This window comes from Budorcas taxicolor, chromosome 23 (genome assembly GCF_023091745.1).
Source record: "Budorcas taxicolor isolate Tak-1 chromosome 23, Takin1.1, whole genome shotgun sequence".
In the NCBI taxonomy this organism is placed as follows: Eukaryota; Metazoa; Chordata; class Mammalia; order Artiodactyla; family Bovidae; genus Budorcas; species Budorcas taxicolor.
The window spans coordinates 10,033,311-10,047,395 of NC_068932.1; the positions used below are offsets into that span (position 1 = coordinate 10,033,311).

Consider the following 14,085-nt stretch of genomic DNA (forward strand, 5'->3'; position numbering starts at 1 on the left):
TTGTGTTTTGGACCAACTCTTGGCCAGCCTGAAGGTCTTTTGTCAATCTCAGCCTGAGAGCCACAAGTTTAGGCCGATGCCACAAGTGAAAACACTGCTTTCAAGGGCAGGCAGAACACAAAGCTGGAATGCTGGCACAGCAAGGGACCTACACATACACAGTGGAAGATTCTCTTCTTAGTGTGGATGCTATATACATCTGCAGTTTGTTCACAGAAATGCCAGGCAACTGTAGACTCCAGACTTCCTTTACACTTTTGTTCACTGCTTCCTGGACATTTCATGACTTACTATTTGCATTAATTGAATTTTTTAGCCGCTCCAGGAGAAAGTTAAATAATAGGCCATGCTAAAGCTTCTAATATTTTCATGAATTGAAATGTTCCATAGTCTCCATCTTTCATTTCCTCATCTAAAGAAAGAAGATTGTTAGGCTTGTGTTGACAAAAGATCCTAGGTCTTAAGCATCCTTAAAAATGATCATAATATTGCCATGAGGCAACATGACTCTCCCCAGTTTTGATCATACACGTGAGTTGATGCTCTCTGTAACATATATATCAGTGCAACCATTTATATTTATGAGGACTCTTCAGTCAGTTAAGTTGCTCAGTTGTGTCCCACTCTTTGCGACCCTGAATCGCAGCATGCCAGGCCTCCCTGTCCATCACCAACTCCCGGAGTTCAGTCAGACTCATGTCCATCGAGTCAGTGATGCCATCCAGCCATCTCATCCTCTGTTGTCCCCTTCTCCTCCTGCCCCCAGTCCCTCCCACCATCAGCGTCTTTTCCAATGAGTCAACTCTTCATGTGAGGTGGTCAAAGTACTGGAGTTTCAGCTTTAGCATCATTCCTTCCAAAGAAATCCCAGGGTTGATCTCCTTCAGAATGGACTGGTTGGATCTCCTTGCAGTCCAAGGGACTCTCAAGAGTCTTCTCCAACACCACAGTTCAAAAGCATCAATTCCTTGGTGCTCAGCCTTCTGCACAGTCCAACTCTCACATCCATACATGACCACAGGAAAAACTTAGTTGACTTCAAGTCACTAGTCCAACAAAGCCTTACGTATTGATTTCTTTCAAAATTTCTCATTTGAGTAAACTTTGTAAAATGTTGTTTCGTGATGGCAGAGTCTATAGCATCCTCATTTCCTAGCACACTGCCCAGAAAACAGAGGCATCCAGTACACATTTGTAAATACTTCTTTGACTGAATAGACTGAGAATGGAGAACATATATATAAAATATTTGTGAATTCAATTTTTCCTGAAAGAAACGCTCATAAAATTTTTTTCCCAGTAATATACTCCTTAGAATATTTTTAAGGTTTAATTTTGTTGTTATATATTTATATATAACATTTTCCACTTTCCACATTCCCACTTTCTGGCTCTGGCACTGATTTTCATACTGAGTTCACTTGCTTGGCAAGTGGGAGGACAAGTGTTATCATGAATGTAAATCTTTCCCATTGAGGATAGCCTGATAGGGAAATCAGAAGTTGAAAGGGATCATTTTGTTTTTACTTTGTGTGCAAATGTTCTCCTTACAAAATGAATTATTTCATTTTCTAAAAAAATCCATTTTTGATTTTCAAAGTGGCAAATGTTATGTGAAATAAGATCCATCTATTTTATAATTTGTACCAGTTACCTTAAATGACAGCATACCATAACTCATTTTAATGTATATACATGTACACCATTTTATATAAGTACATTCATACATCACACACATATATGTATACATACATATATATGCATACACATACATATATATATTTTTTCTTCCTGAGAGAACATCTCAAGATTGGATATTACAATCATGTGATACTCTGTGGCATTGCAACAGTGAGATGGATATTTGTAATTAGTACTTGACTGCTGTTTATTAAACTGCCTTAACAGATGTATATGGACAGCATCAGTTACATAATTGAATTACAAATGATTATGTCTATGACACAAAAGATACAATATTATGAATTTTGTAACTGGTTACTGCTTGCTATTTTAAGATGGTGATTACTATTTTATCTGCAAGCTCAGTTTCTGGAATTGATATTTTAAAACAACAGTCTGAACTGGAAACCTGATGGATTTTCATCGTCACAGTTCTTTTCTTTTCCTTCCCGCCATGTTTTCTTTCCCTTTTCCTTTTTTTGTTCTACTTAGAAAGTGTTAACTATCTGGACTGCATTTTCTGAAAGTTTAAGGACAATTAACTCCATAGTGTTTCAAATGCAAAAGCAGACATTTCACGTTGTCAACTGCATGGCTATTGCTTAGTTAGAATAATCATGACCTCTCCTCTTAACACAGTAAAGTAGTGAAAGTGTTAGTCACTCAGTTGTGTCCGACTCTTCCAGGCTCCTCTGTCCATGGAATTCTCCAGGCAAGAATGCTGGAGAGAGTGGCAATTCCATTCTCCAGGAGATCTTCCTGGCCCAGGGATCAAACCCAAGTCTCCTGCATTGCAGGCAGATTCTTTACTGTCTAAGGAAGCCCAAGTGAACATAAGGTGATTGGGTTTATGACCCCAAGCCTACTTCAATTATTTACAGAACATTGTATTATGTTCTTATCTTTTATAGAGTTGATATAACAAACAGCTATATGGAATAATCTTTCTGTATCTCTTGTAAAAGAGCCTTTAAATACATTATATTACTGTTTGTTACTCAAGGATCCTAACAATACAACTCTTGCATGTACAAATTCCATGCCATGAATAAGTCTGTTCACTTGTTTTCTTTTTGGATGAGTCGGATTGTTTCCTCTAATGAGATACTAATGCCATGTAATTATGGTCATTGGACATCACATTTCTAGAGCTGCAAACTATTAATTTCTTCGTGGTCATTAACATTCTTTTAGATGGTGAACAGAGAAGGATGCTAAAATTCTGACCAATTATTTGACGGCGAGTCATATTTTATTTATTTAAGCCACCCCAACTCCTATCTGTCCTGGTAACATAGGGTTGCATTCACTTAAGTTAGACTTTTAATATTTATGCCCTTTGCTTTGGAGAATATAATATCTAAATTAGAGATTGGAATTATTAATTATAATATTAGGTACATAGGAATGGACATTATTTGCTGAGTGTTATATGAAGCTCTTCATATGTTTGAGCCATCTTCAGCCTTTTAGGGTTGGTATTATTTTCCTCATTCTATTGATAAGTGAGCAGACAGATTAAGTAATTTATCCAAGGTCATACATAGCTAGTAAGTGGTAGAACTGAGTTCAATATAGGAAGTTTGACTCCTGGCCAATTTGACTCCAAATATAAGATGCTGGGAAGGACTCAGATCTTCTTAGGGGTATAAAACTATATATATAGTTCTGAGTTATATATAGCTCTGGAGCTCTGTTCCAAAGCTCCTAAATCCCTTGGAATTTCCTGGCTGACAGAAGTGTCTTTGTTCTAATGAAACATCTCTTGGTGGGCTCCTGGTTGGCTTCAGGATGAGGGTTGGTCACCAGAAAGACCAAGCCATGATTATAAACCTAGAACTTTCAGCCCCACTCCTTATCCTCCAGGAAGGCAAAGGAGCTATATTTGAGTTTATGATCGATCATGCCTACATGTTGAAGCCTCCATAAAACTCTCAATAGTATGTGGTTCAGAGGGCTTCTAGTGAACACATCTTTCCTGGAGGTGTACATCCCAACTCCTCAGGGAGAGACAGTCCTGTTCATAGGACCCTCCTGGACCTCCCTTGTGTACCTCTTTATCTGGTGTGTGCTATATTATATCCTGTGTGTGTGTGTGTGTGTGTGTGTGTGTGTGAGTGTGTGCTCAGTCACTTCAGTCATATCCAAATCTTTGTGACTGTTTGGACTGTAGCCTGCCAGGCTCATCTGTTCATGGGATTCTCCAGGAAAGAATACTGGAGTGGGTTGCCATACCCTCCTCTAGGGGAATCTTCCCAACCCAGGGATTGAACCCATGCCTCTTATGTCTCCTGCATTGGCAGCTGGGTTCTTTACCACTAGTGCCACCTGGGAAGCCCATCTTATCCTTCATTATACCATAAACCAGTAAGTATAAGTAAGTATTTCCCCAAGTTCTGTGACCCGTACTAGCAACTTATCAAATACAAGGAGGGGTCATGGGAACAATGATTGACATCTTGAAATGTGCGATCTGAAGTGATATTTGAAGTGGAGGCAGCCTTGTGGGATTGAACCCTTTGCCTGTGAGCTCTGCTGCTAACTCCTTAAAGACAGTGTCAGAACTGAATTGACTTGTAGGGCATCAAGTAGGTGTCGCAGAATTGCTTGAGGTGTGGAAAACCCACACCTCTGGTGTCAGAAGTGTTGTGAGTGTGATAGTAGAGTGAGAGTAAAGGAGAAACACACAGGAGTCTGTTTCTATATAGGATATAAATGTATATCACTTATCCCACTGCTCCCTACGCCCTCTGCATGACACACATTGCCAGTTGTTGGTAAAGTCATTTTCTACTGAGTCCAGAGCCAACCATGGAATTGCTCTTAGTTTCTGCCCCAGGTAATGACTGTCTGTTGAATGACTGGCACTTGTGTTGAAATCTACTTACCATTTATGTAGGTCTAATGAACCTTTTTCACAGAAAGATTTATGTTAAGTGCTGTAGCAGAAACTTGCTAGATGTTCATCAACTTGCTTTTTCACTCTTCCTACATACATGTTCAGTTCAGTTCAGTTCAGTCGCTCAGTCGTGTCCGACTCTTTGCAACCCCATGAATCGCAGCACGCCCAGGCCTCCCTGTTCATCACCAACTCCCAGAGTTCACTCAGACTCATGTCCATCGAGTCCGTGATGCCATCCAGCCATCTCATCCTCTGTCGTCCCCTTCTCCTCCTGCCCCCAATCCCTCCCAGCATCAAAGTCTTTTCCAATGAGTCAACTCTTTGCATCAGGTGGCCAAAGTACTGGAGCTTCAGCTTTAGCATCATTCCCTCCAAAGAAATCCCAGGGTTGATCTCCTTCAGAATGGACTGGTTGGATCTCCTTGAAGTCCAAGGGACTCTCAAGAGTCTTCAACACCACAGTTCAAACGCATCAATTCTTTGGTGCTCAGCCTTCTTCACAGTCCAACTCTCTCATCCATACATGACCACAGGAAAAACCATAGCCTTGATGAGACGGACCTTAGTCAGCAAAGTAATGTCTCTGCTTTTCAATATGCTATCTAGGTTGCTCATAACTTTTCTTCCAAGGAGTAAGCATCTTTTAATTTCATGGCTGCAGTCACCATCTGCAGTGATTTTGGAGCCCCAAAAAATAAAGTCTGACACTGTTTCCACTGTTTCCCCATCTATTTCCCATGAAGTGATGGGACCAGATGCCATGATCTTCATTTTCTGAATGTTGAGCTTTAAGCCAACTTTTTCACTCTCCACTTTCACTTTCATCAAGAGGCTTTTTAGCTCCTCTTCACTTTCTGCCATAAAGGTGGTGTCATCTGCATATCTGAGGTTATTGATATTTCTCCTGGCAATCTTGATTCCAGCTTGTGCTTCTTCCAGCCCAGTGATTCTCATGATGTACTCTGCATGTAAGTTAAATAAGCAGGGTGACAATATACAGCCTTGACGTACTCCTTTTCCTATTTGGAACCAGTCTGTTGTTCCATGTCCACTTCTAACTGTTGCTTCCTGACCTGCATACAGATTTCTCAAGAGTCAGGTTAGGTGGTCTGGTATTCCCATCTCTTTCAGAATTTTCCACAGTTTGTTGTGATCCACACAGTCAAAGGCTTTGGCATAGTCAATAAAGCAGAAATAGATGTTTTTCTGGAACTCTCTCGCTTTTTCCATGATCCAGCGGATGTTGGCAATTTCATCTCTGGTTCCTCACATGGGTAGACTACAATTCCAGCTTCCCTTCCAAACAGGTGTGGTCATGTAACCAACAGGATGTAAGCCCTCCTGAGGTGTGCTACAAGTGCCCTGTTTGCTCTCCTGTTCTTTTTCTTAACCACTGACTTGATTTCTATGAGCACAGTGACTCTGTAAGCCACCTGATGAAGTTGGCAGAGTCAACAGATGGAAGGAGTCTGGGTCTCTGAATAACCTCTCTGATGAAAGCTACCCATTAATCATAAACATCTGTCTGGGTCTTAAGGGAATAAGAATCAAACTTCTGTTATGCTCAGACCACTCAACTTTTTGTGTGTTTGTTACAAAAACTAATGCTACAAAACAAGGGTCATACAAGATCACATCATTATCATGTTTCAGAGTAAGAATTTGAATCTGAGTCTTTCAAATTCTTCCCACAATGATAATCTTACTGATAATATAAAAAATTATCCATGTTAATGATAATTGTTGTTAAGTTGTTAAGTCATGTCCAGCTCTTTTGTGACCTCATGGACTGTAGCCTGCCAGGCTCCTCTGACCATGGGATTCTTCAGGAAAGAATACTGCAGTGGGTTACCATTTCTGTCTGCTGAGGATCTTCCCAATGGATTGAACCTGAGTTGCCTGCATTGGTAGGCAGGTTTTTTTTTACCACTGAGCCACCAGGGAAGCCATTAATGATAATTAATATTACCTTATTTCAGACTGTATTTCAACCTAAATTGTCTCCAGTTACAACCCCCACCAAGTTTTGAGTTTATCTGCAACAAGTCTTCTTCTACCTCTAAAAGACTCAGTATCTTCCCACTGAAGACTTTAGGACTAGACTTACACATCCTCTCATCTGGCCTACAATTCCTGCTCAGGTATGAAGTAAAAATGGGGACATCAAGTCAGATGACTTCAAGATACCTAACCATGGAATATTTTATTTAGGCACCAAACGTGCTAATATCCCACAGAAATCGTTCCCCAGCACACACTTGGAAAAGTCTGACTTGATGTCACCATTTGTGCTTTGTAAGGTGAGAAGGTGTCTTTTCTACAGGCATGTCTTTTAATAGGATAATAGGTACTGAGATTTTCTAAAATAGGGGTAAAGCCAGTAGCATTTTGCACACTTGATGACAGAGTCCCCTCCTAAAGAGCATATCAAGGAACTGATGTTGCTTAGAACATATTTTGGAAAGCACAATCCTAGGTATGTTGAGTCGTACTCATAAGCACTGGGGTGGGTCTAATGCTTGGCATTAGCTCCTCTTTTCCCAAGGAGACTTTTGTTTCTGGTTAGTGTACTGTCTATTTCTGACACTGGACAAGTGGTTATTCTTGACCTTTGTCAGGCTTGGGCCACTAACCCTTTACCCTCTGGCTCTCTCCAAAACTTGACAGCAGACTTTAGTTTGTGAGCTCGACTCTGCCACCCTTTGTCTATTTTGTTGCTTCCCTACCCCTTCTTTTGTTAAGTACGTGTATTTATAGTATTGATTTTTGGTTCAATCAAACACCCCCAAATAAAGGCTGGAGTTGGGTAGCGTTAGTAACATACAGAGACAATTCTTACTGGTCTACTTAAATACCAGTACAAATAAAACTGAGTGGAGTTACATTATATGGACATTGATATCATGTGAATTCAAATAGATATACTTAGCACCCTGGCCCCAGAGAGTGAGAAAAAATTGTTTAAATTTATTTGTTTATTTTTGGCTATGCTGGGTCATCACTGTTAAAGGGGCTTTTCTCTAGTTGGTGAGCGGGGTCTGCTCTCTAGTTGTAGTGCAAGGGATTCTCATTTTGGTGGCCTCTCTTGCAAAGCACAGGCTCTAGGCATGAGAGCTTCAGGAGCTGCGGCTTGCAGGCTTTAAAGCACAGGCTCAGTAGTTGTGGCTATGGACTGAGTTGCATCTGGGATCCACCTGGATCAAGGATCAAACCCTTGTCTCCTGCTAACAGGGGGCCTCCTATAATTTAAAATTTACAAAACCCAAAATTAATTTTTCATAAAACTGACAAAGGAAGGAAGGTATTTCTTTGCTGTCTGAAGTGGCATCACCATGGTGCACCATTTGGCAAAAACATGGTTCCCAAATACCTGACCCTCAAGCTTTAAAACTGTGAGATTGTTTACATATTTTAAAAAGTGTTGTTGTTGTTTTTTTCTTTCTGGTATTTCTATGGTTTCAAAGGGCTTCCCAGATGGCAGTAGTGGTAAAGAATCTGCCTGCCAATGCAGGAGATGCCAGAAACTTGGGTTTGATTCCTGGGTCAGGAAGATCCACTGGAGGAGGAAATGGCAACCCTCTCCAGTATTCTTGCCTGGAAAATTCCATGGACAGAGGAGCCTGGAGGGCTACAGTCCATGGCATCGCAAAGAGTTGAGCATGACTGAGAGTGCATGTCTGTACACATACCTGATTTCAAAAGCTGCCCATCTTGTGAAAATTTATTAATATTCTCATGTTATACTCTTTCAAGTTTGCATAGCTCTGATTTTATAAACTGGCTACTGCATTGTAGTGGTGGGTACTTTCACTCACCATCCTACTCCACTTGCCCAGCGATTTACTCTGTTAGGCTGCATGACTGCTATTCCTTTCTTTCCTGTGCACCTTTCACAGTAGAAAATATCACTCTGGCCTACAAATGCAAACTCACAATTTCATCTGGCCTCACCCAAATAAACTGAAATCTATTGAATGTTAGCAAAATGGCTATACTGAATTTACTGAACATTAAGTCACTCTTCAAAATATCATGTAGTTTTCAGGTATTTTCAAAGAGAATTTTGAATATGCATGATTCTTTTCTTTATGTGTCAACTTTACAACCTTATCTTCCACATGAGACATGAATCTACTTGAAGAGAATGGAAATTATTTGTTGCCAACCCAGCATCACTATTCTCTTCTTTCTTCCCCACAAACTCATATTTTATTCAGCTATCTATTCTTATGTGGGGTGTTTCCCAGGTGGCTTCACAGTAAAGAATCTGCCTGTCAATTCAGGAGACTCAGGAGACATGGATTCAATCCCTGGGTGGAGAAGATCCCCTGGAGGATGAGAAGTAAAGCGCAACCCATTACAGTATTCTTGCCTGGAAAATCCCATGGACAGAGGAGCCTGGTGGGCTAGAGTCCATGGGGTTGTGAAAAGCTGGACATGACTGACTGACTAAGCACGCAGGCATGCACTCATATGACTCAAGGGAAGATGATCCTAATACCAGTTCCAGGAGTAGATCTTGATTTGCCTGTAGGATTGTAATGGTAGTCCCACCCCCGCTTGGCAGTGATTGGTTTCAGACTTGTGAGTAACCCACGATGGCCTGTAACACAATTATGACCTATAATACAAGACAGTCTGTTGAGGGGTTTCTGGAAAGATTTCCTTGATCTCAGAAAAGGACAGAGACAGTAACAGTTCTTATTCCTCCTAAGCATGTTGCTGGGTTTGGATGTGACTCCAACAGTTATTGCCATCTTGCTACCACTTCTCTAAGGATGTCAACATTAAGAATGGAAGAGAGCATTTCTCTGATAATGAGTGACGTTGAGCATCTTTTCATGTGTTTGTTAGCCATCTGTGTGTCTTCTTTGGAGAAATGTCTGTTTGGTTCTTTGGCCCACTTTTTGATTGGGTCGTTTATTTTTCTGGAATTGGGCTGCAGGAGTTGCTTGTATATTTTTGAGATTAATTCTTTGTCAGTTGCTTCGTTTGCTGTGGTTTTCTCCCATTCTGAAGGCTGTCTTTTCACTTTGCTTGTAGTTTCCTTCGTTGTGCAAAAGCTTTTAGGTTTAATTAGGTCCCATTTGTTTATTTTTGCTTTTATTTCCATTACTCTGGGAGGTGAGTCATAGAGGATCCTGCTGTGATTTACGTCGGAGAGTATTTTGCCTATGTTTTCCTCTAGGAGTTTATAGTTTCCGGTCTTACATTTAGATCTTTAATTTATTTTGAGTTTATTTTTGTGTATGGTGTTAGAAAGTGTTCTAGTTTCATTTTTTTACAAGTGTTTGACCAGTTTTCCCAGCACCATTTGTTGAAGAGATTGTCTTTTCTCCTTTGTATATTCTTGCCTCCTTTGTCAAAGATAAGGTGTCCATAGGTGCGAAGATTTATCTCTGGGCTTTCTATTTTGTTCCATTGATCTATATTTCTGTCTTTGTGCCAGTACCATACTGTCTTGATGACTGTGGCTTTGTAGTAGAGCCTGAAGTCAGGCAGGTTGATTCCTCCAGTTCCATTCTTCTTTCGCAAGATTGCTTTGGCTATTTGAGGCTTGAGGTTCCATCTCACGCTGATCAGAATGGCTGTTATCCAAAAATCTACAAACAATAAATGCTGGAGAGAGTGTGGAGAAAAGGAAACCCTCTTACACTGTTGGTGGGAATGCAACCTAGCACAGCCACTATGGAGAACAGTGTGGAGATTCCTTAAAAAACTGGAAACAGAACTGCCATATGACCCAGCAATCCCACTGCTGGGCATACACACCAAGGAAACCAAAATTGAAAGAGACACATGTACCCCAATGTTCATTGCAGCACTGTTTATAACAGCGAGGACATGGAAGCAACCTAGATGTCCATCAGCAGATGAATGGATAAGAAAGCTGTGGTACATATACACAATGGAATATTACTCAGCCATTAAAAAGAATATATTTGAATCAGTTCCAATGAGGTAGATGAAACTGGAGCCTATTATTATGCAGAGTGAGTAAGCCAGAAAGAAAAACACCAATACAGTATACTAACGCATATATATGGAATTTAGAAAGATGGTAATGATAACCCTATATGCGAGACAGAAAAAGAGACACAGATGTATAAAGCAGTCTTTTGGACTCTGTGGGAGAAGGCGAGGGTGGGATGATCTGAGAGAATAGCACTGAAACATGTATATTATCATATGTGAAACAGATCGCCAGTCCAGGTTCGATGCATGAGACAGGGTGCTCAGGGCTGGTGCACTGGGATGACCCAGAGGGATGGGATGGGGAGGGTGGTGGGAGGGGGGTTCAGGATGGGGAATACATGTACGCCCATGGCTGATTCATGTCAATGTATAGCAAAACCACTACAATACTGTAAAGTAACTAGCCTCCAATTAAAATAAATAAATTTAAAAAAAGAAAAAACTCTTAGAAAAAAAAAGAATGGAGGAGAGCAGAGATGGATAAATCCTAGGTCCTTGAAGATACTGCTCTTTTATTGACTCAATCAGTCACAAAGTCTCCCTAGCTTCTTCCTTCTAATGTATCAGTTAGATTGGGCTGCCATAGACTGGATGGCTTAAACAACAGACATTTACTTCTTTCAGTTCCAGCGTAGGGAAGTCCAAGCTCAAGGTGCCGGTTGATTTCGTTTCTGGTGAGGACTCTCTTTCTGGCTCACAGACAGAAGGTTTGACATACAACATGAGAAGATCAAGGGCTATTTTCCTTTTCTCAAAACAAAGCAGTTGTAGAGTTAAAAATGGTTAGTCCATTGCTGTTACAGGGCATTTCACGAACTGCTGATTGTACATATATGTGATATCATGTTAACATAAACAGGCCAGCCCTTAGGGAGTTTAAAGTTATAAAAGAAACATTTTTCTAAGATCATGTGCTCTGATATAAAAACCATACTCCAGCCCAGTTCTGTCATTATAAAGTTCTGGCAAGCCAAGAGATGTTAGTTGGTGATTTTATCAGGCAAAACTTTTAACTAATGCTTGATGAAACCATCACTGTACCATAAAACACCATAACAAATTGCAGTGACGATTCTTTTTAAGAACTTAGTCATTTTAGATCATTACAGTTTCTTCCACAAAAAGTAGTATCTTAGTGATCACTACAATTCTACAAATAAGAATATGCTTTCACCTTTATGACCAAAAGGAATCAGTTATGTTTATTCTTGCAATTCAAATCTAATTTTAGTATCTTCAACAAAAAGGGTGGAGTGTAGATTTTCTCCTATCCTAGGAAAGCTCATATGAAACATATTACCTATTATTTCAGTTACATTGTATACAAAGTAATTTTATGTAGTCTTCTAGATGAACATTAAATAAATAAAATTATATCATAGTGAAGGATTTTCATAATGTAGCAAAATTCACTTTTTATATCCAGCCTGGCAAGTGGAAAGAGCAGTACTCATCAAATTTTAAAAACAAAACCAAATAAACAAAAAACAAACTCCATCAAGAAACAAATGATGAGAGATCTATTTGCATATAGATGGATCCATATTAAAGCAATAGAAACTTGGGCCATTTTGAAATCTTAAACCTTCTGACACTATTTTCATAAACTCAAGTAATACAAACCATGTGGTGAATGATTTTCTGAAAAACTTTGCTGGTTTCACTGTGTATTTTATTATTGGCCAAATGTGACATTAAATTTTATCCCCCGTGGCTTGGAGTTAAATGCTTGCTCTGTTCAGAATGGCAACACTCAATTAAACAGCATTTTTCATGATCTACACCCACCATTGTTACTGTATTTAAGGGAAATAATGGGGGTACTGACCTATATTGCGTTTCTTATTATCAATGGAGATGAAGCGAATGCAGGGATTACTGGTGATGTACCGCCCAGCCCAAGGGACATCAATCTTCGTGCCAGCTTCATAAAAGAGGCCCAGAGCGTAGCGAGAGGAGTAGCTCACAGACTCCAGTTGCTGCCTTTGGCATTCACTAATTACTGTGGAAGAAAAAGTACAGGGCATCAAACTTGAAAATATCATCTTTCCTTTCAGTACATCAAATACCACACTCCTTTAAATCAGTTCCAACTGTTTTTACTGACTCCATCTCACTCACGATGAATTTTGAAAGGTAATGTAAAATAGCATCAGCTCTAATTTCTTTGCAGAATGATTACTGTCCTTGGCACACTCGTTTTCATCGCACTGAAGGTCCAAACTCTTTAGACTGGCATTTAAAATGTCTCTGAGTCTGACACTAAGTTGTTTTTCTAGCTTTGTATCCTAGTAATTATCCTGGGACTGGCTGGCAACATTGCAACATGATAGATCCCATTCACGGAGCACTTACTGTGGACCAGGGTCTTTGCCAGACATGGAACATGAGCATTTCACTCTATCCAGCAACCACCATACAAGGTGGGTATTATTCCCATGTTATAGGAGGAGACTGATGATTCATCTCATGGATCTCTTTAGTTCTTCCATGTCATACATTCACTGTTTGCTTGTCATCTTTCTGCCAGTCAATTAGCATAGTTTCTGGAGCACAGGGACCATGCCTTAGTCTTTTTTGTTACAGTCCTCTACCCTACTCACTACAAAAATACAAAAGAGGAATGTATAGAGGAATAGAAAGGCAAACAAGACATGCAAAATTAGTTAAAATGTAGGAGGTAAATAATCAAAAAATGGAAAAATACTGGGAAATGAATTAGGCAGGTTTGGGTTCAAAACCCAACTCTACCACTTAGTAGGTAGGTGACCCTGGTCAAGCTATTAATACTTATTCTAACTATAATTCTTGTCTATAAGTGGTAAAATAGGGTGCATTAGTCTGTTGCGAGGATTATATGAATAATGCATATCACAATGCATGGCATATGATAAGTGTTCATTATTTTTTTCTATTATAGAGAGAAAAATATTTAGGAAAATGGGACAATGTTCCATCCTGGGATGAAAAAGGAAAGATGCCCCCTCCCACCCTGCTTACATTTTAATCTCCATCTCCAGTCTTCCTATCTTTAAGGGTCTCAGGGAGCTTCTTGTTCATGTACTCGCATTAATAATTTGAGTCTCTGAGAAGGCCACAGTTCTATTCTGAAGGCATAAGGCAAGCAGTTCAGAAATGGAACATATGAAAAATTCTCATTTAATTGGTGAAAAATATCCTAATCTAGTAGGCAAACCTCAAGGATTGTGATGCTCTTGCTGCTAAGTCACTTCAGTCCTGTCTGACTCTTTGCAACCATATGGACAGTAGCCTGGCAGGCTTCTCTGTCCATGGGATTCTCCAAGCAAAAATACTGGAGTGGATTGCCATGCCCTCTTCCAAGGAATCTTCCCAACCCAGGGATCGAACCTGTGTCTCTGATGTTTTCCTGCACTCACAGGCAGATTCTTTACCACTAGAGCTACCTGGGAAGCCACCTGGGAAGGATGGGGATAACTTTAGCTAAACTTTAGAGAAGTGGCTTTTGGAGGAAGACAGAAGGTAAGAAGGGTATTCAATAAATT

At 40.0% G+C, this 14,085-nt stretch overlaps 1 protein-coding gene across 1 annotated transcript in view; it reads right to left on the reverse strand.

The window, feature by feature from the left end:
* The window catches only part of RNLS (renalase, FAD dependent amine oxidase), a 282,885-nt gene that overhangs the window by 58,235 nt on the left and 210,565 nt on the right, over window positions 1-14,085 (reverse strand). Inside the window, exon 5 of the mRNA XM_052661081.1 lies at window positions 12,390-12,563. Within this exon, the coding sequence (XP_052517041.1) occupies window positions 12,390-12,563 (174 nt within the window). The remainder of the gene's footprint in view (window positions 1-12,389; window positions 12,564-14,085) is intronic.